The 24,769-nt window shown below is 46.4% G+C and overlaps 1 protein-coding gene across 3 annotated transcripts in view; it reads right to left on the bottom strand.

Moving 5' to 3' along the window:
* LOC119163107 (uncharacterized) overlaps positions 1-12,782 on the bottom strand; it is a 30,442-nt gene extending 17,660 nt beyond the window's left edge. For 2 of the 3 annotated variants that reach the window (XM_075874217.1, XM_075874219.1), the window contains exons 1-8: positions 12,695-12,782; positions 11,646-11,775; positions 11,341-11,516; positions 10,827-10,886; positions 10,696-10,755; positions 10,528-10,632; positions 10,359-10,472; positions 4,768-4,827 (exon numbers count right to left, since the gene is read on the bottom strand). In XM_075874217.1, the coding sequence (XP_075730332.1) occupies positions 4,768-4,827; positions 10,359-10,472; positions 10,528-10,632; positions 10,696-10,755; positions 10,827-10,886; positions 11,341-11,516; positions 11,646-11,761 (691 nt within the window). In that variant the 5' untranslated portion in view covers positions 11,762-11,775; positions 12,695-12,782. The other variant, XM_075874218.1, reaches the window with a different exon arrangement.
* Positions 12,783-24,769: the final 11,987 nt, after the last annotated feature.

Here is a 24,769-nt window from a genome sequence, read left to right as displayed (position 1 = left end):
CTTCTGTCTCGAATCTTTGTCAGCAGCGCCAAGAAGGATGCACCCGCCTGCCTGACGGCCCACACGAAAGGGAAGTAGTCGAGCTAATTAATGCCACTTGATGGTGGACCCGAAAAGTCCGGCCGCCTTGCGGCACCTCTTGTACACTTTGTTGGCCCGTACGGGGAACACCTGTCGCAGGTCAACGCACATGACAACGTCCAAGCTGCCGAACAGTTCGTCTAACCGCTGGGTGATCTGTCAATGACCCCAAGGCTTTCCCGACGACAGCATGCTGACCGTGTCGACCACGACGCACTTGACGTTTCTGAAGGTGACCCAGAACGTGTTGAGTTTGCAGTCAGACAATGCTACGTCCTCCTTGTTACGCGTAAGCTTGAACATCGAGTGCATGTGCAGTGGTTCCCCCGATAGCCACTGAGGCCTTGCCGGTGCTTGCACACACGATGTACGAGTTGTACGGCCGGACGTCACTGTTGTAGTGGTTGTAAATGTGTATGAGCAGCTTGAGGACAAACGTCTTCCCGCGGCCGGCAGGCCCCGCGAGGAAGACGCGCAGCAGAGGGGATGCGGCAGTGGTCTGGCGGTGTATGATTTCCCTGAGCAACTTGTAATATTCGTGGTTGATCATGCGCATGAAGGTATTAAACAATCTCCTCCCCATGATGTCCTGCCGCTTGCGCACAGCCGGACACGCACACGTCTCTCTAACGAGGTGAACAAGGTCTTCACTGGGCAAGAGATCGACGTCTTCGTCTGCGACGGCATCTGCAGCGGCCTCTTAATTCTTCTCTTTGACGTCATGACCTGTACTCTTTGATCAGGTGAGCCACAGCGTGGTCATCGTCTGCAACGTTGTACCGGCGATGTGTGAAATGCACAGCTACGGCTAGATACAAACAGCTACAGTTATACCATGCTTCGGCTACACAAGTGCGATGTATTGAAGCGCGGCGCACAAATTCAATTCCTCTTGAGCGTGTGTTCAAACATGCCGTTGCGCATTGTCCGACCTCTTAATTGCACAACTGCGCACACAGCAAGAGAGCAAGCCGCGACTTCTGCTATGCGCGTTGTACGTTCGTTCCTAAAACGGCCACCTTGCCCATAGACACTCCTGAAATGCACCACAGAGCCCTCACGGAAAGGCACAGCTACAGGAGCAAATTTATTCGCGAAATTTGGCAGCAAGTCTGGCCACAGTGACCCCTAAATTCATGGATGCCTAAATCTGACCTAGTGAGTCTGACAACAGACTTATGCAACATTAAACAGAACCTTGCCTCGCCGGACAGCAATACCAGTACAACACGCTCACCAGCGGGAACTTTCCCACCACCACAGAATCCCTGCAACTCAAGCACACCTTGTACTCACCGTACTTTGTTTCGGCAGCGGCAGGAAACTCGCACCGAAGAATGATGATGGTGTTCTCTTGAGCACTCTCGCTCTTGAATTCAGACACGAGCGCCAGATTGTTTGCAAGCACAGAAGATCGCACACGTCGTAACTCTGTCCAAACGACACGGCAAGAAAGTCTCGCTGAAACTGCGCGTCCACGCCTTTGACACGCGGGAGCTCGCGGCGCTTGGCCACCGCTTCTCACACTCGCAATCCCGGGTCTGCTTTTCGCTGCGCATGTTTTGCAGCCGTAGCACGGGCCCTCAACGTCTCCGGGTCCGCTTCTCGCTGTGCACATCTCGTCAGTGGCCTCCTTGGCGCGCACTGTCTCTGGATCTGCCTGACACTGCGCGTGCTTGATGGCGGCTTCGCGGGTGTGCACCCCCTCGAAATTTGCCTGGCGCCGCGATCGAGTCGCAATGGTCTCTATAGCTCGCATCTCGGGATCCTGCCGACAAACATGAGCCGCAGCGGCCTTCCGCACCTGGCGTTCCTCAACGCCCATGTTCCGCCAAGCAGCACGATCCCGCAACGCACTCGCACAGCGACAATCCAGAATGAGAGATAACGGGCGCGCCAGTGGAGCGCCGCGCAACAGCCAATTGGAGTACAGCTGCATCGCTAACGTCATCTAGCGTACCCTCACCCAACTACTATATTGTACTCATGTCTATGGGACATCACCCTCTCGTAAACGAGACGAGAAATCAAATGCATATAGCGCTATCTTGTATATGATCAACCAACTGCCTTTGCATGCATCTCTATGAGCCAGCGCCATCTATTTTGCAGGAGAAGGAAGACGCTAGTGCGTACAGAGGATGGTCGACGATAGACGCCGCTCGACTTCTGGCTAGGTCCCGCCATAAGGGGCTTCGCCACTAAAAAACATCCCCCATATTCAAAAATTTAAGTGATGTTAGAGGAGCTTGACCGCAGATAATCGGGTAACCCGCGAATCATCCGTACACATCACCTACGATCATATATAGAACAAGCTCTGTACTCACTGCAATCTGCTGTCGGGGATGACGACGTGAAAGCGGCAGGGAACTCTCATTGAAGGACTGCGATGGCGTTGGTGCGGGATCGCTCAATGTAAATGCTGGCAAACAGTCATGTCACACCACAAGCGGTTGCATAACTCGCAGCTGTGGCTTAAAGTGCAGTGAAAGAAATCAAATCCCGCACGAAGCGCGCATCAGCGCTGCCTACGTGAGGTAGCAACCACTTTGGGCACTTAGCCGCGGCATCTCGCACCCGCACTTCTTCAAATTCTCTTGCCGCCGCTTCTATCTTGCTTCTGCTTCGCGATCCTTGACCGTAGGGTCCACTTGACGGCGCGCCCGCTTAGCTTCTGCTTCTCTGCGCCGCAGCTCAAGGTTTGCTTGACTGCGAGCCCTCTTCACTTTGGCCTCCCAGGCTATCACAACAGGGTCTTGGTGGCGAGCCCGAGTTGCAGCTGCGTTCAGCCCTTGCTACTTTGGCTTCTAGGTTGCTCATGCGGCCGAGGGATAACGAAAAAATTGGTGCTCACATTTTCTCACGGGGGGAACTCGAGTAAATGCGTCACAGTGGCAGGTGAAGGATCCGCAGCCCGTCGTCTCACAGCAGCTTCTTGTGCATGAAGTTCCGGATCTGCAGCTCGCTTCAAACGCTTGCGTTCAGCGTCATATGCTCGTCTCTTCGCAGCCTTGTCTTCTGCGTTGCTTGCTGTTGTTAGCACCGATGACGGTGAAGGTGGGTTAACACTGCCTTCAACGAGTGGTGGGACGCTGATGTTGGGCTGTGCTTCACTACAGGTTGCAAGTACTGTTGCCTCCATCGCATCCACTCAAGTCAAGAAAAGCGTCCAGTAAAATTAAAGCCAAGTAAATTCAGCCTTGACAGAATTCCGAAATGCAACCTCTGCCGCGCAATACACACCGTCCGCGTTCGAAGGAGAAGAGTATGGGGGTGAGGTCCGTCGAAGGGAGATGAGACGAGGCACGAGACGTGCCGAGCATGTGCAGTGGGGGTGTGGATGGCACTTACCCCGATGCGAGACGTTGTTCGACTAAGAAGTGCTCTCTCCGCATTTAAAAGTGCTACAGCTCGGGGTGTACTTGACAACGAGCCTCCTCGCTGCGGTTTCGCTGGCCCGCAGATCTGGGTTTGCTGGACGGTAAGATCTCTTCGGCTTTCTGGGCTGTCACCGCAAGGTCTTGGAGGCAAGCCAGAGCGGCAGCTGCATTGCGAGCTCGCCGCACAGCTGCTTTGGCTTGTAGGTTGCTCATGCGGCCGAGTGGAAACGAAAAGTGCCAACTAAATTGGCTAAAACGGGGCGTCGAATTCAGCGGCTTTAATGGGGAGGTTTGCGAAGTGCCGCGCATTCCCTTGCCAGACTAGAGTTATTCTTGTTTCATATCCAGCGGCCATAGTTATTAAACCGTACTAGTTGCGAAACTGCGTTCCAAAACCCGGACACGCAAATGGCCCGGTTTTTCAGAAGTTAGCAGGCTGTCGCACCATTTGGTAGCAACCACACAAAACCCAAACAACGCGTCTAATAGTGGGCATGTTGATCATCAGCAGGTGGCGCAACAACATGCTCACTCCTGGCAAGAGAGCCAAAGTGTCTGGATTTCGATACATGGAGCCTATAATATAGAGTCGGTATGTTATCTCTATGATATTATGGCCTGGGACCCATAGCGGCGCTTGTATACGTCAATTTGTGGATTTCGTTCTGAGGCCTGGCGCCATACAGAAACTATCGACCGTGGTAAAGCTCGACAAAGAAGCAGTTCAGTTGGTTATCTGGTGAGTGGTGGTTACCGAAGCTGTTCGAATAACCGTGGGCCTCAACTTATTTTCAAAGCACAGCGCTTTGTTTCAAAGAACTGCGTGCGGCTCCAAGAATGACGATTGTGTCAGGAACTTCAAATGGCATGCTTGCTATCATCTTTACTTGTAGAGGCCGATAGAAAAATAATGCGAGACATAAAAGCAAGCATGCGCAGTTGTCACATTACGTGGCTGCATACACCGAGAATGCTTTTCTATTTGCAACCAAATCAGGAACAACCTGTAAACTAAACGCTATACACTGCCGTAACAAAAGCTGCTGGAGCTTGGCAAGTTGTTGTCAAAACAAACAATTAATTTATCTCTGTATCTTTGTATCCTTTTTTGTAATTATCTTTGTATCCTTTTCTATTTACTGTGACATTCCAGAATGCATCTGAGTAATGCTTTTCTGACAAGTAATAGCAACTGCGAGGTGAATGTTCCACTCGATGCGTTCAGCACCTACAGCTTGTTGCAACGTTGATATTATTGCCACACCACTAAAATTACACGTAAAAAATTACAATGCATACTTACTGTATGGTTCGCTCTCTAGCATGCTCGTAGACATTGCTTCACTGTTGATGGTTGACATGTCTGAAAAAGATTTGGCATATTCAATAATGATAATTCTTTTTCTGCAGTGCATCACTAGCGACAGTGAGCATGAGGAAATACGTAATAATCCCCTATTGATTCTGCAGCTCTGGCATTCGCAAACAATACATGGAGTAGTCAGTGTAGGGCAGCTGTTTACACTGCTGCTGTGGCAGGTGTAAACAACTGCTGTGATCGATAATAAATGGCATCTAGAAATTCAAGGTCGCATCAAATTATCAAATCCGAGACATTTGTGCTCGGTGAAGTCATGGACATTGTAGGGTTTTGTATTGGGGGCACAAGCCCGTGTTGTATCTCAGCAAAAGGGGGGGGGGAGGGCCTGTTGTGGGGCAGCTGCTGGTGTGGCGGGAGGAGGGGGGCAAGTCCCGCCTTGTTGCACCCCGTAGTCGATGCAAAGACTGCAGTTTGACCCAGTAATTTTGGTTCAACGAGAATGACATCACGAAGTACGTAGTTCATATTAATACTACACAGTGCCCTTTCTGGGTTTCAGATAACATTAAAAAGGTGTCTCTGATGAGTTATATCGTGCTCAAGGCCGGAGTGTGACAAAAGCAAGCTGGTTTCTGTTCAGGCATGCGGAATAATGAAAAGCTTAAGGAGTTCCGCTTTTTATAATCGCACTCACGTGAAAACCTTTAGAGAATGTGCACTGAACAACGATAGCAAGTTTAGTTCATGCATTTATAAGCAGTCTGCAAGGCGCACTTGTCTTCCTAAGTAAAATATGTACAGTATGGGCACCATCCAAAAACAGCCATAGTTTCAGACATCTGCGAGTCAATGCAAAGCCAATGTAAGCCAAGACAGTTACGAGCGAAATTCAATGCGGCTACCACCCTAGCTACAGGAACAATAACCGGCGATTCGTGTTTAATGCTTTTTCGTCTTTAACTTTTCATTTTAAATGTTCGACGAAACGCATCTCTTCACATACCTGAACTCCATAGTCATCGTCATCAGCAAGCCCGCCAAAATTGAATGCGGAACCTCACGACAACTCAAAATGCTATTTTTCGTATAATTTGCAGAAAACTTGCAAGGCTCCCTTCAAAATGGAGCAGTCACAGTAACGAGCATGCTCAGCGTTGCCTTAAAACACACGTACGCTAGGCCCACAGAGAAAATGAACAAAACCATAACTACACTGACACAGAACTACAGTTAGGTTAAAGCACTAAGGCAAGAAGAATGCACTCTCAAAATAAAAAAAAAGCTATAGAAGAAATGGCAACCCACAAAAGCTACCAGCTCAAGATCTAAAATTGAATTTGCTGAGCTAAAATGGCTGACTGAGAAAAAGAAAATTGGCGACACGAGGAATTATAGCACCGAAGAAATAGAAGAATCGAAAAAAAGGACGAAGCAAGACAACAGGAAACTGTTTTCGAATGCACACTATAACGGATAAGTATGGTAATGGTTATCAGCAGTTTCAGCAACAAAGTAAATGTTGCAGAAGAGTACTATATATGAGCTCTACAGCTAAAAAATAAGCCATCTAACAGTAGAAGAAGCCAAAGTTCAACAAAACTTAAGTTCTATGAGTACCAACAAGGTTAGAAAGGAGGACTCGGAAAGATAATCAGAACCAGGAATGAATCTGGTTGGGTACCCTAGCTTGAGAGATTGAATGGAAAAACGGAATAGAAAAAAGCCCTACAAAACATAACCCACGAAAAATCATCCAGTGAAATTGTTTACTTGATCAAACATGAAGGAGATCTCCTGTTCAACAAGCTTGTGACACTTTCCGCACAATGCCTCGCATACTGGCCAATCAAATGTACTAGCGAATTGTAAAAACACAAATACCACACAAATACAGAAAAAAGGAGACATGAAAGATTTGAAGAATTATTTACAGGTGAACAGATGTTCCACTGTGGATCGTAGCATGCGCACAACCCATCTACTTATTTGGCTTGCATAGACTACAAAAAGGCGTTTGCCTCGGTAGAGATATCAGGAGTCGCAGAGACGTGTTGTCAAGCAGCTAGTGCACAATGCATACATGAATACCCTAGCCAACATATACAGGGAGTCCACAGGAGAGCAGAAAAATTCCATTCGTAAAATGAATCTGGCAAGGAGACACCACCCGAGCAATATTTACAGCATTCTTAGCAGAAGTATTTCAGCCCCCATGTTCATGAGAAACAGGAATAAAAATTAACAAAGAATATCTCCATACTTATGCTGTGCACACCGTACTTTTTTTGCAGTGATGCCAACGAACTACAAAGACCGAGAATCTAAGCAGGGAAAGTGTTCAAGTAATAATTAAAGGACAAAGATAAATGGTAGGAGACCAAACAAAAAAGTGAGAGCTTGCTACTGGTAATGGGACACTAGAATCCTTACAACATGTGTATTAAATGCGAAGCATTTCTTAGCGAACTTCAACTACTTTGAGCGTATCTATCTATTTGTCTCTATCTTTATATCTGTCTGCCTAGCTATCTATTTAGCCACCTACGACTTTAGCTCTCCTGGCCATTTCGATAATGGTATTGATACCAAAATTGATATGGCATAACATGACTGTATGGCGAGCATAAGAGACTAGACGTAACATGAAAATCATGACATATTTGTCATGATTTACATTTCATGGTCTCGCTGCTCTTGCAGTAGTTTTGTTCACATGACATAATGCAAAACTGGTATGGCATGGCATGACTGCCTAGTGAACAGATGTTGAGTGATTGACATGTGGGGTTTAACGTCCCAAAACCACCATATGATTATGAGAGACGCCGTAGTGGAGGGCTCCAGAAATTTCGACCACCTGGGGTTCTTTAACGTGCACCCAAATCTGAGCACGCGGGCCTACAACATTTCCGCCTCCATCGGAAATGCAGCCGCCGCAGCCAGGATTCGATCCCCCGACCTGCGAGTCAGCAGCCGAATACTTTAGCCACGAGACCACAGCGGCGGGGCCTGCTGAACAGAAGTGACAGACCCTCATGTGAAAATCATAGCATCCATGTCATGTAAATCATGACTACATGCCATGCTCATGATGTGCTCTCGATCGTTTCGCCAGCTTCACATATACCAAATTTGATGTTATGGGACGTGAATGACTGACGAAGGCATAACTGGTAAAAACATGATAATCATGACGTGCGTGTCATGTAACATGACTACATGCCACACTCATGATGCTCTCGCGGCCGTTTCTCTAGCTTCACATATACCAAATTTGGTATTTCGCGATGTTAATGGACGATGAAGGTAAATGACACGTCCAAAAATAATAATCGTGACATGCGTGTGATGTCAAACATGACTACAAGCTCCGCTTATAGCATGCTCGCGGCCTTTTCGCTAGCTTCACATATACCAAATTTTGTATAACGTGACGTGAATGGACGACGAAGCTAAATGACACGTCCAAACAAGACAATCATGACATCAATCATGACGACGTTAAGAAAAGAAATGTTAAATCCAGTGCCTTAGCCGAGCATGGGTCAGATGGTCACACAATCAATTGAGGGAAGGCACGTGTTCTCGCTAGAGAAAAAGGGCTGTCCCGGCGTCTTTATCTTGAGTGACTCGTGATACAAACCACTCCGCGCACGTCAAACAGAAGCGATGATAATCTGCCGTCAGTATATGCGCGCTGCCTGCGTGATATATTGAAACATACATAAGGCCAATTGCTTTACACGTGTTTTCATTTCACTGTGAACAAGGCTTCCGTGTAGGAGCCGAAAGGTCTTTTCTCTGTGTTTTCTTTTTTTTAACTTTTACTTTGATCGGCGCAGTGCCTCCAGGTTTTTTACCTTCAACCATCATGACATGGAACTCATGTGCGGCATATATTTAGGTCTGCCTCGTAACGGTGTGTTGATTTCGAAGTGAAATATCAATTTTCCTCATTTGTACTTCGCATATCATCTTCTTTAAGTCAGATATTCACAGGTCACTCTACTCATGAAAAGGAAATTCAGCAAAGAACATAGATGGGCTAGAGCATAAACGGCAGACACTCCAAAATAATGACAGAGAATTTACAACTGTACATAGAGCGAAAAGTGCTGACTATTGTATGGTGCCATAACTAACACATGGTGTGGAAACATGAATGATAGTGAAAAAAAAGTCCAGAACAAGTTAAAAACAATGTAACATATAATGAAACAGAATATGGTTGGCATAACAGAGATACTATAAAGAAGCAGAGCCGATTGAGAACAAACAGCTCTAGATGACATTCCGATTCCTAAACTGACGTTTTCTAAATACGTATGCCCCAAACAGCTGGGTCTTGCTCGTTTAGACTGCTGAGAAACATAAGTGATTGCTTTCATACGCATAGAAGTACTTACACCTTAACTGTATCTTCTACCTTAACCGATCTGTATTTGTTTAACTAGTAGATGGCCTGAAAAGTAGCTTAAAATTAATGTTTATTTTGAATCAAACATTACATTTCCAGTTTTTCTGGTCCAATTATTTAACTGTAACCAGCAGGCGAAGAGACTGTGAAGCGTTTTCTAGAGGGCAGAATTAAGAAAGGACCGACGATCTGCTGGTGAGAGCATTAACTGCCATAGAAAGGCAGGTTTAATGAAAAAATTTAATCGTACATAAATAGCGCGCGCCGAAAGAACACATCGGCGGCATTGATTAGTTAGCGTCGGCGGCGGCTGCCGGTGCACACCTCAACATCCTACGCCGCTCAACGGCGTTCTCTGGCTCAGCTGCGTTCACGAGGCGTGCTCACCTGCGAGGAGTTTCAGAGGCCGCGTCTTCGGCTTATCTAGAGGCCGCTTTGGCAGGTTTTGCGATGGCACCGCATCCAGTGTAAGTCGTCTAATCTTGTAGCCTCCGTGCAATGAATGACTTATGTGAGGTGCTCAACCACGGTTACAAGCTCACCGAAGAGCGGGGCGTACGGTTGGTGGCAGAAGTCACTGTCAGCGAAGTGCTTGCTGCACACGGTCGATGAAGGCGTGGGGCGTTTTCCCATTCCGAGCTTTACTATCCACTTCTTTAGCTTCGGGTCCTTCGGATAGCTGTGAAAGCTAACACCCTGTGCAGTTGCATAAAAATTCGAAGTGCACTGAGGCACAGAGCCTCAGCATTGCGCAGCACTCGCAGCGGATACAAGCGGCCGCACGCAGTTGTAAGAAATAAAGCACTGAGCTTTCAAAATGAGTTAAAAGGGGAGACCCGCAGTTGCTCGAAGAGCGTCTGTAATATAGGCACCACACACCAGATAACCAACTGAACTGCTGTTTTGTCGAGCCTTACAACACACTGCGTCAGGCCTCTCTGGCCAGGCTAGAGTGTACTAGAAGCATAGAGAAATTTCACTACTTAAAAACAAACCATTCACAATGTTGACAATGCACAAAAAAAATGAAAATCACTGAGAGCCCACCTTTACATTTTGTAAGTCCACACATAGTGTCCTTTTGAGGATAGTTTCCTCAGAATGTCCTAAACATAAAATAGCACATTAAAAACAGCTGCAATAAAAGCATAGTCACCATTTTCTCCAGGGCACTTAGGCGTGGAGCTGTTGGCGGAGACGTCTTCTGGAGGGTCTTGTGAAGCTTGTGCAGGTCCACGGACAGTGCTGTCGGAACAATCTTGCGAGCGGCCTGCAGAAGTCTCTATATCAATCCACTCTGGTGTTGAAGTGAACATACAACTTACCGGTCACACAAGTTCCTTTTGTGACAGCTGAACGACTGGTTAAGGTTTTCTCCGGCAAGACGAAGTCGGCAGAAATTCTTTCACCAGCTACAAGGGAGCTGCCACCTGCAGAGGTTTGGTCAACAGTCAATTTGAGTAAAAAAAAAGAAATCGCGACACTGAACGCACCCTGCTCATCGGGGCACCTCAATGTGTGGGAGCCGCTTTTTGAAGCCTCTATCGCAGGTCCTGAAGAAATGAAATTACGACAATGTGTCAGTAAGAGGCTTAAAATAACACGAACTGAAGCTCATCCGCACCTTGCAGTGCAGGTTCTGCAGTCATGTCACAGTCACTATTTGAAGCGACGCTCAGAGAACCTGCATATATGTGCAGTTGGTACAAGTTACAAAGCTTGTAGCATGGGGAAACTTAAACGGCTCTTTCAAACGCATAAATTGGTCGAACGTGGAAGAAAAGAGAAGGCACCAAGTGGGAAACAAGTAATTTGTGATTTTTGGAATTAACAGTGCCAGCTTTCACTGATGAAAGGTATATGTACATGTGCACTCAGGCTTGAAGATAACGTGAAATAGCCCTTTAAAGTCTTTCAAAACAAGTTGCGCAGGTCAAGAGCATCAAAAAACCACAGAAATGTAAAGCTGCTGTTAGAAAGGCAATAGCCCACAATTCACAAAATTTAAGACTTTCCAAGTGTTACTTCTATAGTGAGGTTTCTCCATCGGCTACAAAGATCTTCGCGGTTAACTGTCGCCACTGATTCAATACAAGTGGCTGCTATTGCACATATTTGAGTTTCAGTTAATCACTTACATGGTGCATCTGGTTGCACACTGGGAACAGCCATTCTTGTAAGCCTTGTGTGCCCAGGGTCCATGAAACTTTGAGCAGTAAAATGGTCGCTACAAACCCTGTACGTTGCGTACAATAGGCTGGCCGGCTTACTCAGGAGATCATCGCGTCCAGCATACTGCATCCATGCTTTCATCCTGCATTGGCAATGAACTATCAGCTGAAAGGGGAAGTGCTTGAATAGTGATTTTTTATTGTTACCCTCACTGAGCAAGTACGAACAGTAAGCCTAAAAACATGCAAACCATAAAAAAGCTTTAACACACCTGCCGTCCCGTGGTATGCGGAAGAAACTCGTCCCAGGCTTCTTGTGGGTTCTGCCATTGTTGAAGCACCACGATACACAGCAGTAGCTGCCGTAGCTTGGACCACCGGACGGCATGGCATCAGCGCGGTCTGAAAATGTTAGTAAGTGGATGCTTCGCTGTCAAATTACGAAAAAGATATGTGCACGTCATAAGTGTACCAGCAAATCCCTTTGAATGATTAGCTAATCGATGCACAATACAAAACCAGTGATACATCTCTGACCCATAAAACTCTGACTTACAAAGATAGACGTCAAGACCACGTACAAAGATCTTCAGAAGTTTCCAGGCCGCTGTCCCTTGTAATGCAATAGTATCGCGGCATGGGAACTTTAGAACACCTTCGTGCGTACGCAGTATCAGCAGTAAATTGGGAAGAAAAATCGTAGTTGAAATTTGCGCGGTAAAATTATATTGGAAACGTCAAAAAAATTTGTGGGCAGCTTGCACTAGTGGCACAAGGCTAGCGAAGAAACGAAGATGACGGCCACTTGGCTAGTCCAGATTTGCCTCCGGCACACCAAGAATTATTCGTGTTCCGAGCCTTCGGGAAACGCGTCGTGAAGCATGCGAGGCCCAGCGAACGCTTCTCAATATTTTGCACCGAGCCAACGAACCTATGACCTAGCTGCCCAGCTATGCTCAGCGCACAGACGCTCGCGTCCGTGGCAGACGCAGCACGCGTCGCCTCGGCTTGACACCGTGCCGCCTTTACTATACTGCATACGTTGCACAATGTTCCCGTCTAGCCGCCGCATAGAGCCGCAAACTTTCTTTTTAGCGAACCTCCCCGTCCTTACAAGCTTCAGAAAAAGGTTACAACTGCGTGAATGAGACGCCACGTAAGAAACAAACTCGCACACACGAAGCGCAACGCGTGTGTGTGCATCTTTCTATGTTTGTTGCGTGGTGTCTTATTCGCGCAGGTGTAACCGTTTTCTGATAAAATGACCCAACAAGCCCAACAACATGTCATTCAACAAGCTTCGCTTGAAAACGTGCCTCACCTGTTATCTCACGCACGAAAACGCCGACGCAGCCGACGTTGACGAAAGCGACGAAAGCTTCCCGCTGTCAGTCATGCAAGGGCTTGTCTAGGGTGGCTAGAATATGAGGTGTGAAAAGCGGCCGCAGAAACCGGTCCCCAAGGCGCGCCGATGCCGCTTGGGGCGCTGCACGCACCGGCGCGGGTAGCCTTTCGCAGGCGATGTACGAATGAGCGCGCGCTGCTCGCCGCAGCGCGCTGCTCGCCGCAGAAAAACGAAGCAGTTTTAGCTGCCTATAGGCAGCTAAAACTCATCTGAGTTAATGTATACATTAACTCAGATGAGTCACGCATTAAGAGCGCCAAAATTTACCTATACCGCTAAGCGTGTGACTTGAGAATTGTTCCCAGCAGCATAAATTTAGCAGACACTTTTTCACAAAAACACAACTTTATTTCCACGCATGCCATTCATGCACTGCCACTAGAGTACGCATGGCTTTACTCTCCGCCCTTTCTTTTCGTCTTCCTTTTGGTTCATCCCTTTCAAAAAAAAGTGGACACGAGTGAGGCAATAAAATCGCACCACACTTTTCGTCAAAAAAGCAGCATGCTTTGCGCAACCAATTTGTTGCGTCTCGCCTATCCCCTTCATCATCTCAACGGCCGATTTGGCATGAAGACGTGATGTGCTCAAGAAGCGAGTGATTTTGTTCTCAAGGGATAATATCAGGTTATAGAAGGAATTCGACGGATACAAAAGTCCTCCGAGATCCCACAGCTTGCTTGCCTGGGCTGGGAGATTTCCTGGCACATTTTCTTTAGAAGCAAGGCAGGCGTTCTTGCAATCATCACAATTACTACGAAGTACACGCTTTCTTGCGACATAACCTGCGACATAATACACAAGGCGGGCGTCACTTCGCTCAACAGTGTATGACGCATGATCTACAGACACTTCTAGCACGTCAGATGAAAGTCTTTCGTTGTCTTCGTTGTGATCTTCCACCTCGTGCAGCATTTCTTCCAGAGAGAGAAGAGATTCCACCACTCCGTCAGCTACATTGCCACCCTTCGGACTCTTTGCCAGGCTATAGAAGCTGAGGCATCTATAAATAAACAATGCATATTTTACTCACAACAGCAGTCAAACATAATCAGATGCGTAACAAGTTTATACGACATGCAACATAAGGCGTAAAATTTGATAATAAAATACCTCGTGATAACAACAAACTGTGCAGGGGTTGGGTGATCATTGCCACCACCTGCCTGCCGCACGATTCCGAAACAGCGCTCAAGGCAGTCTTGGCTTAGGCGAGCCGTCATGAGATACTTGAAATGTACTTCCTCACACAGGTACTCCAGGAGGTGCTTCGTACTTTTCAACGTCACACGCAAACCCACTGCGGTACTTTTGCTTAGAAAGCCAAGTCCTCTTGCGTGAGCTTCCCACAAATCGAGGAACTTTAGTGCCTGGTCAAGCACAGCTTCCTTTCGGCTGTGAAGCCTGAAATAATGTTTATGTATGAAGCGTAGAAACTTTGTCTGGACTAATTATCGACAGGGTAAATATTTCACTCTTACCGTAAAGCTTCTGCTGGAAACCTGGATGTCATCACCTCGATTAGTTCCGCCATGAGACCAATAACGAGTCTTGTTGGCTCAACATTTGTGTATTGCTCCTCGATCTGATCTTTGTAAAAATCTAAGCACCGAGTCACTTGGGCACTGAAAACATGAAATGTTAAGTCCACACGCATTTTCTCGAATCCATTTGGAAAGATATGTGATCGAGTCAGCTTTGGTGCCACTTTCAAGGTGATGGCACTGCTGTCAAGTTTCCACATGGTTGACACATGATCCCAGTGGGCCTGTAAAATTTCCACATTGCATCAGGAACTGTTAAGGATTCAAATTAGCATTGAGAAGTACGCATTATGCATAAAAATTCCACAGAAATATTAGAGCCAACTTGCCCTTCCGTTGTGGGTGTTGAAGCCCTGCTTCATCATTGTGTTTCTCACGCACTTCATGAGGTGAGGGAAGTCCGATATAAAGTACAAAAATCGGTGTTTGTTGCACGGATGAACAACTCTGCACTGAATGTCATTGAGGGTGGCGCGTATCCCCAGGATGTTCCACATAGATCTGTTCCAGGGCGCACCATCACAGCAAATGTAATCCACGTAGAGGCCGGCTTGCTCACACAAAATTGTAGCTTCTACCAAAAGTTTTGTCAACAGCCTGGCTTTTACGTTCCCGCTGGATGAAAACACACCTGAAGAGAAATAGAGCATTACAAAACGCTTCGGCATATGTGCCTTAACAGTGCAAAAAATATATTACCAATGATTTGTGTCCATTTCCCCACAAATGGTTGGAACATTATGACAAGCCCATGGTCAGCTTTGCGGTGTCTTTCATTGGCATCGGTAAACTTGCCGAGGTCGACAAAGCCTTCAATATTGCTGGACGACTGCAAGTCCAGATGAGCAGAGAGTTTCATTTCATCCACTACTATGCCCCCATGCCTCTCCATTTCATCCATGTCTTTAACTTTTTTCTTCAGACAGCTCAGGAGTTTGGTATTAAACCCATAAGCAGCAGCGAATCCCTGTAGATAAAAACATTAGGAACCATCTCTATACTGCACACCATATGCAATCACATACCTTGATGTATTTTTGAAGGCAAGCACGGCTTGGCAGGACAAGAATTCTGTGTGCTCTAAGATGCTCATACAGTCGTGCACTTTTCATTCTGAGGATGATGCACTCAAGGAGCCATTCTTTATTGTAGTTATATCCGCGCAAGGACCTTCGTTTGGCAGCGTCAAAACAAGCCTGCACCGCAGCCCGTTGCTTTTTTGGAAGAAGTTTCAGCTGAAATAATTAAGAAGCTATTAGTAATGAATCTATAACAACTTAATGGGACAGTGTACCTTTTCCTCTAACACAGATGCAATGATTTGTGAAGTCTTTTCTCGCATCTTCTTCAGGGCATCCTGCAAGGTAAGCAGCTTCATTTTCTTTTTCTTCAACGTACGAACAGCCCATTTCAGTCGTTGTGCAGCTGTTCTTGCAAGTGGCCGCTTAGTCTTTTTTTTTTTTAGACGGAGCAGACGAGCCTTCAGAAGGTTTCTGCATTTTCTGCAGGCAGTACAACGTCCAGATGAGCCATCTGTAAAGTGTACCATAATCGGTGGATAAGTCTAACCAAAGCAGGGACAGGTATCTACAGGCTCAAATAAAATATTTTAGGCAGGGTTTGCGCAACTGCGATATCTCATAATACCTTGTAGCGAAATCGATGAGGAACCATCGCAAGAAAGGGAGAAGACACGATTTTGAGATAGCTTCGCCTTGCTTTCCAAATTCAGTGGTTGGAACTCTTCCATTGTCCCAATTCCTACGCAGGGTGTCAATGTGTCTGCATACTTGAGAAGATCCTGTGCTTGGCTCACTGTCTGACAGCCACTTTTTTTGAATAGGAACCCGTTCAGAAAGATGCTGCACTGAGCAGCTGCTCCTTCCTCAGCTTCAAACAACACTATCTTGTTGTGAATAACAGGAGGTGTTAAATCTCTGTCCAATTTAGCGGTCTGGTAGCATAATGCATTCGTTTGCTCGAACTTCTGCATCGACCACAACTCGCTAGGACGGTGAAGCATAGCACTTAAGGAATGCAGCTGTTCGGTCAACATGACGTTCTGTTCTGAAACGATCACGTCATGGTCAATCGCTGAGCCTTCTTCGACATTGTCGTGGTTCACACTAATTCTTTTACTCGAAACAGCACTTTCAGCCACGCTTTTCCGTCTCTTTCTCTCCTTGGGCAGAGCTTTCGTCAAGTATTTAGGCAAATTAGGAAAAATCGTCGGCACGGCGTCATTTGTTAAGGTCGGCACAGCGCGCGGCATGTATACATCTTCACCATTAATCCTATGTTTGAACGTACGCACGACAAATCTGTGAAAAAGAAAAGAGAAAAGGACAGCCAATTGGTTATGTTGCAATGCAGCATGTGACACGTGGAACGCAAGTAAGCAAAATTGGTCTCTTGCTCGGGTGTGCGAACACCGTGCCTTCTATTTTTTGTACATACCTTGGGTCGAAGTGCTTCTCGCACACTGCGGAGTTCTCGTCAAGCTGTTTGTCCGCTCTTGGAATAGCACGAATCCATTTGTCGAACAGCACACTACACGTGGGAGCTCGGAAAAGGGAAACTTTCTCTCCTGAAGAATTATAATATCCAGTGTTGCAGCCAGGCACAAAGCACCAACGTTGCGTCTTCTTTTTTGTCGTTGACATCTTCGGACATTTCAGAGAGACTCAACGCAATCACCGATCGACGACATACTTGTAAGACAGTGCGACTGCTAACGAAAAAAATTATGGCGCGACTGAAGCAAACCCAGCGAAGTGCGCCGCTCACTACCCGCGCCGCTGCCATCAGCGCCCCTAGCGGCATCGGCGCGCCGAAGGACCCTCTCCGCCAAGCGAAAGGCGCCCCGCTCATCACACCTCCCCATTCTAGCCACCCTAGCTTGTCGCTGGGTGGATGGTGTTTATGACAGTACGGCTGAAGAAAAATTATCGCGTAAGGTGTGTTAAATAAATGGTTTTTATGTATAAAAACATACCAAATTTGGGCGTGTAATTATTATTTTGTAAAAACAATTTTGTTGCATTGATTATAGTTGTTTTTTTTTTTGCACTTGCGTTCTCTGACGTTTGGTGAGAGCACTAGTTTGTTACGTAGTCGTGACGCACTTCCTAAGGCCAGGTTTCGCGGAGTGTCCTCTCTTGTCTTTTTCTTTCTCTATGCTAGAAGTGTTGAGTGGCGAGACCGCGCCTCGCCGCCCGTTCCCTTCCGTATGGTGGCTAGAAGGGGGAGGTGGCGTCAGCGCCCATGCGCCGCCGCAGGGAAAGCGATTCGTCGTTTCATGACACGGCCGCGGTAGCCGGGGTGGCGCTCCGGCCAGCTCTTCGATGCCTGTCGAAAGCGAAGCGAGGGGGTTGGCGCCTTTTCTTCCGTCGTTTGTTTACCGTTTCGCGCACTTGTTTCTTTGTGCCTTACAGCCTGAGTTCGTCGCTTTTTGTGTGACAAGTATGTCGCACAAACTTATTTCCAGTCAGTACTGAGTGCGGTGATCTAAAGCGCAATGAGCTCTGGCGTGAAACGGAAAGCGTCGCAGGATGCCAGCCAAGGTGACAAGCGTAATAAGATGAAGATGCTAAAATTAAGAAGAGTGCTGTGAATTGAGTGGATTAGTTGCTTTTCCTCACTCTACTCTCAATGCAGCCTTTGTATGAGTTGTGTAAATATGTTCAAAAGTGATCACCATAGTTGAAAATGTATGAACATGACTGACTTTTTTTTTTTTTGTCGTCGAGATGACTTGGTGCCGTACTCAAATGCAAACGTTTTTATTGTATTTGTGCATGTTTTCAATGAAGTGAAGCGCTTTTACCTTTTCCCCCAATTGCAAACTTCATGTTTTTATTCTGCTTTCAGTAAAATGTGTTCTAAATTTGCAAAAAAATAATCTGTACTTAAAAACTGAACAGTCTTTCTTTTATTAGTTAAAGTGATGTGCTGCAGTCGCAGATACAGACGCTTTCTGTTTACGTGCAGTTATTGATTTCTTGTCAGTTGTTCGGATTGGAAAAAATAAATCGTTTTTCATGCTTTGTGTACTCATGAAAACAGCGGTATGGTCTCTTCCTTGTATTTTATCGAAACTAACGTCGTGTGCAAAATGGGAAGTGTGGAGTAGAGCATGGAAGTCGGAAGCGAGGGATCAGTGCCGTTCGGGATTGCATCGGTCATGCGTATCGGAATAGAACACTTCGACGTGCTCAGAACGAGTTCCGAAGTATATGCCACTTAAGGCCACTTGCGTGCTTAGTAAAATTAGACTTGCGCGTGCGGCGAACTTCTAATTTGCGCTTCCACCGCGCGCCCAGCCGTAGAGCGAGCGGCCGAGCGGGCATCGATGGATGGATGGATGGATGCTATGAGCGTCCCCTTTATAACGGGGTGGTGACAAGTATGCCACCAGGCTCGACAAAAAAAAAACCTTTTTTCTTTTTTTTTTATGTTGGCCTAATGCCTCTACTTCGATAAATTCTATCTTAATGGAAAAAAGGTAAATTTTCAGCTTAAGTTCTCTGCCATTTACGGCACACTGTCCATATTTTATTTTTCCAATATTTATTTTTGTCCTTTCTCTCTAATTTTCTGCCACCAATACTCTAACCGTCTCTTACTTATTTCAATCGCCGGTGTGTTCAGCTTTCCATTGTTGTCCCTAAAACCCAAGGCTTCCTGTAGGCTCGTGCCCAAACGTACACCTGGGTGGATATCTCCACATTCAATCAGAACATGCTCCGCCGTTTCCTTATCTTTCCCGCAGCATGTGCATTGTTCTTCTTTTTTACTGAATCTTGCTTTATAACTACGCGTTCTAAGGAAACCCGATCTCGCTTCAAACAGTAAAGCGCTTCCCCTTGAATTATCGTAAAATGCCTCCCTCCTTATTTCATTTTTGCCCTTTCGGTAGTTACTCAAAGCCGGTTTTTTCTCCATAGCTGCCATCCAGTAAATCCTCTCCGCCTCCCTGACTTTTCCCTTAACGCTCTTTGTTGACATATGGCTCACAATACCAGCCGTATATTTACTAGTGAGTCTTCTAGTTCTTTTTCTCCACTGTGTGTCCACGCTCTTCCTATACAAATAACGGAACACCTTCTCTGCCCATCTACTCTCCTTCATATTTTTTAGCCTTTCTTCGAACCTTATTTTGCTCTGCGCTTCCCTCGCCTCAAAACCTGCCCACCCCATATCGCCCTTTACAGCCTCGTTTGTCGTCTTCCCGTGAGCACCCAACGCGAGGCGTCCCACAGTCCTTTGATTTACATCCATTCCCGATTGCACCTCTGCCCTCATGCACACCACTGAGTTCCCAAAAGTAAGCCCTGGAACCATTACACCCTTCCACAGACCTAGAAGCACCTCATACCTATTGTATCCCCACAACGCTCAGTGCTTCATTATTGCCGCACTCCTCTTTCCTTTTGCTGCCGAGGCTTTTTCCTGTACCTCCATGTATCTATCACTCTCATTTACCCATACTCCAAGGTACTTGTATTCACTTACCCTCGGTATTTCTTGGCCTTGTATGGACACCGTCTGATCACAGGGATCATTGAATACCATCAAACCACACTTCGTTACACTGAATCCTAGTCCAAGAGCTTCACCTTCCCTTCCGCATATATTCGCCAGCTGCTGTATATCATCTCGACTGTCCGCAAATAAGACGATATCGTCCGCATAAAATAAACCTGGAAGCTTCTGCTCAATCATCATGCCGCCCTGTTTGTGTGACAGATTAAAACCAATGTTGCTACCTTCTAGCGCTTTTTCCATACTCACCATGTACAGCATGAATAACAGTGGGGACAAAGGACATCCCTGTCTCAGACCCCTGCTAACCTCAACGTTCTCTTTGCTACGCATTCCTTCCCACTCTATGCAAACTGTATTTTCTCGGTATATCTCCCTCAAAAGCTGTATACAGTCGTCGCCCATGCCCATTCCTTTCAATATATCCCACAAAATTTCCTGATTAACGTTGTCGTATGCCCCAGTGATGTCTAGAAAAGCCACGTACAAGGGCCTATTCTCTATTTTAGATATCTCTATACACTGAGTGAGAACAAACAGGTTATCGTCTAACCGCCTGTCGACTCGAAATCCGTTCTGAAGTTCTCCCAAAATATCGTTATGTTCGGCCCATGTTTCTATTTTCATTTTTACTGCTTGCATCGCCAACCTGTATAGTACCGATGTAATGGTTAGTGGTCTATACGAGCGAATCTTGTCCTTTTTTCCCTTGCCTTTATAGATTAGGTTCATTCTACTTTGTCGCCAACTGTCCGGTATTTGTCCGTCCTTTAAGCTTTTTTCTACTGCTTTTAACAATGCTTCTTTAGTGTTATGTCCTAGTTCGTTAATGAGGCTAACGGGAATCCCATCTAAACCCGCGGCAGTGCGCTTTGGAATTTTTCCTTCGGCCTTTTTCCAGTTGAAATGATCAAGTACTAGCTCTTCCTCTGTTGCTTCCTCCGCCACACTTTTACTCACCGGGGAGATCCCCTGGACGCTCTTTTGAAACGAATCGGCTGTTACCTTTTGGATGTAACCTAGCGCTTCGTACCCTTCCAATTGATTTCCTCCTTCATCTAGAATATGTTGTTGCGTTGTGACAGACTTCCTACCTAGCGCCTTTATGTGGCTCCAAAAAATCCTAGGCGCGGCCTCCTTTTTTTCGTGTATCTCTGTCATCCAGCGTTCACTTTCACCTTTAATTTTTGCCTCTACCAATTTCTGTACAAGGGATTTTTTCTCCAAATATATTTCCCATATTTTTTTGACTTCGTCCTGCGGCCGCTTCTCCTTTTTTGCCTTTCTATGCTCCCGTGACGCTTTGCGTCGCTTCTCGATCGCCTCCCGGATTTCCTTGTTCCACCAACTTTTTGGCTTCCTTTTTCCTTTCCAGCAAACAGTTTTCTTCTCTTTCCCTATCTCCTTCGTCATTAGATGTAACAGCTCACTATACTCCCAGTCCTTGCCTGGTATTTCGCCTACTTCTTCCTCGACTCTTGCGGTTATATTTATTATTTGTTTGTCATTTAAATACGAGCTGCCAGACTTTGATTCCATGCTCATATTTTTAGTTTCGTATCCCATTTGTAATGTTATTCGTTTATGATCACTACCCAAGCTGTTAATGCCTTCCTCGTCTATCCTCATTTCTGTCAGTTTGTGGTAAATTCCTTCAGTCATGAGACAATAATCAATACTTGATTGCTTGTTTCCGACTTCCCATGTGATCTGGCCGTCACATTTAGGCCCCGTGTTAACTATCTCCAGACTATGTTGCTCGCAAAGATCTAGTAATAACTTCCCATTGGTGTCTGAATATCCGTCAAGGTCATGTATGTGGGCATTCATGTCCCCTAGAAGGATGATTTCGGCCCCATTACCAAATTCCTTAATATCCGCACTCATGCAATCCACTATCTCCTGATTCTTTTCTCTGCAGTTATTCCCCGTCCACAAGTAGGCTACCCCTAGCCACGTTTCCTTTCCACCTACTGTGCCCAGAACCCAGAGGTGCTCTGAACACGTCTGTTTCACTCTAACCCATTTGGCTCCGCGGTGAATTAGCATTCCTACACCCCCACCTTTCCTTTCCGATATGGTCCTGTTACACCCTTCCCAAACATAATTTTTAATATGTGGTGGCTCTTCCAAGTCTCTAAGGTGTGTTTCTGTAACCGCATACACGCCTATCTGTTCTTTGTTTAACTGCTCCTCAATCTCTAACCATTTTGCCTTCTTTCTGCCACCCTGCATGTTTATGTAACTAATTTCAACACGCGCCTTTTTCCTTTTTCTTTTACCTTTTTTCTGGTTTTTCGCAATTCTACCTGTCAAAGCGTCCTCCTGGTTGTTTTCCCTGTTACGAGCTACCCCGGACTCCGAAGGGCCCGTGAGCCCCCCAAAAAAGCTACTGCGCGTCCTGCCAGTCGCCAGCCCACCTCATGTCCAAGCCTCTTATCGAAATGAATCTTGTCTCTTTGGAATCCACCCCACCTGTGCACTTCCCTGTTTAAATCCACTACCTCGAAACCCTTCTCTCGACTAATTCGCCATATCTCTTTGTTTGCGTCGACTACCGCTCTTTGCAGGTTGACGTTGCGTACTGGTACTTCTGGTACTGTGCATACTACAATTTGCACCTGGGGGGACACGGTGCGCATGTCATCCACCCCTTTCGCCAAGGTCGTCGCTAGTCCTGACGATTCTTTTTTCAGGACGTCATTTAACCCTCCCGCAATTACAACGAGGTTACGATTGTTAGCTTTAGCTGCGAGTTGTTCACCCGCTTGACTCATTACTGTCCCCAGCGTTTGTCCTGGGAACGTCCCTATCGCAACTCTCTTGTCGCCTTTCACCCTTTCTTTGATTGCCGCTGCGCATCGGACTAAATTTGAGTCACCGGCGATGATGACCTGTTCAGACATTCCTTCTGAAACCTGCACCTGGCTGCTGACTAGGTGACTAGCGTGAGTCACGGCTGCTGGTTTGCTCCCTCCCTCCCTCAAAACTACTTCCCGGTAGCTGGGTTCTGTGGCCAATGTATCTGCCTTTGTCATGCCTGTTTCCCTCATCTCTCCCGCACGGGGGGTCGTCGCCATAATGCTTCCGCCGTCACCTGCGTCTTCGTTCCCCTTCACGACCTTCGATAGGCCCTTCTCGGCTGCCCGGAGCCTTTCCTCCATGGCTGACGTTTTCTCTCGCTCCTTCGCCAATGCATTCTCCAGCTCTGCGATTTTCTCCATGAGCCCACTCTGGACCGCCATCATATTTTTCATTTTCTCCTCGAACTCGCACTGTCTACACTTGGCGTCATCTTCTGCTTTCTCTTCCGCACTAATTTCCACCTTCTACCCTACCCCGCACTCTGAACACTTTACGGTCTTTTTGACCATGGCTAGCTCAGTTTACCGATGCCCACGTGTTAGAAAACTGTACTAAAATACACTGGTCTAAGCCAAAAAGAACCACAATAATAAATAAATACGCTACACTTCACAGCACCTGCGCATGCACGTGGTCGGTCTACGCGCAGGCCTCAGCCACGTGGTGGCTGGAGAAAAAAAAGACACAGTACAGAATACTAAAAAAAAACGTACACCGTACTAGACCTAATCAAGCTTTACGCTAGCGCCTTACGTTCTCATAACGCTACATACAGAGGCAAGCTGGAAACATGCAAAAACACTTATCTGTAGCTGTCATTCCGGAGCTCTCCAAAAACACGTCCGACCTCTAGAGAACCAGCAGCAAGGAGATTAATCTGAGCGGATTAATCGAACTACGACCAGCAGCGCCACCGTGCGCCAGGCATGAAACGGCGCATCGCTTTTGACCGGCCCTTGGCGTCACCTCTCCCTTCTAGCCACCATACCTTCCGTGTTGCCACGGAGGAAGGGCTTCCTCCGTGCGTGTTGCCAAGTGACGGCGGCGCTGCAGTCGAACAGTACTGAAAGAGCCACGCGCGCGCAGGAACTGCTATGCGCTTCGGCTCCTCCGGCGCGCTTTTTCGATGCACATTTCTTCGTACCTGCCCATCATTCATGTCTAACACATGATGCCATAACCCTTGAAGTATGACACGCCAACCTACTGAATACTAGCTCCATAAAACCCTTGTGAGAGATCGAAAATTATTTATTTTGTTGAGGTTAAACTGTTAAATTGTTGACTGCAGGTATGAAAATAATGAGAAAAAAATATGATCAGTACAGTCAGGCTTTATAGCCTTTGCATTATTACACACGTTACCTGAAGTTAAATGTGCTTCAAATTACATTTGTTTTGTGAACATTGGTAGGAGCGCATCGTCTAAACAGCTAGTAATGCGTTGATTAAAGAAAACACGGCTTCAGAGATGTGAAAGACCATCATTATTCGGAGCTTAACACAAGTGACTTGCACTACATCATCATAATGGTCCTATTTATACGTAAACATTATTTCTTATACAAAAACTTGTTTTAGGAGTCCGCTGACTTGCAGTAAAAGTAATACTTATAATTAATGGACGACGAACCACTGCTAGAAGAAATAAGACACAGAAGAAACAGAAAGGATACGTCTTATTCTGATTTCTTCTGTCCTAAATGTTTTCTTTTTGTTGGTTAGGTGTATACAATATTCAGAATAACTGAGCGGATTAATTGGAAGTTAGATGCGCTCAGAAACCTGTGAGATAAAAAAAAATACCGTGTCAAACGCACCCAGAACCAGGAAGCCGTAAGTAGATAGGGGAAAGGAAAGAAATCTGAACCCCCAACACCACGAAATACCTTCGTAACTTAACTTTTTAGGGTATACCAAAATATTCGCTCGCATTTACAGCGACCCCCAATTGCCAAAGTTAGTCGTTCAGCTGCACACAACCCTCCCCCCCCCCCCCTCTAAAAAAAATCCTGGGTAGCTTTGCGCCGAACGTTTA

Source organism: Rhipicephalus microplus, chromosome 9, assembly GCF_043290135.1.
Source record: "Rhipicephalus microplus isolate Deutch F79 chromosome 9, USDA_Rmic, whole genome shotgun sequence".
Taxonomy (NCBI): domain Eukaryota; kingdom Metazoa; phylum Arthropoda; class Arachnida; order Ixodida; family Ixodidae; genus Rhipicephalus; species Rhipicephalus microplus.
This window is presented reverse-complemented; position numbering and strand designations above follow the sequence as displayed.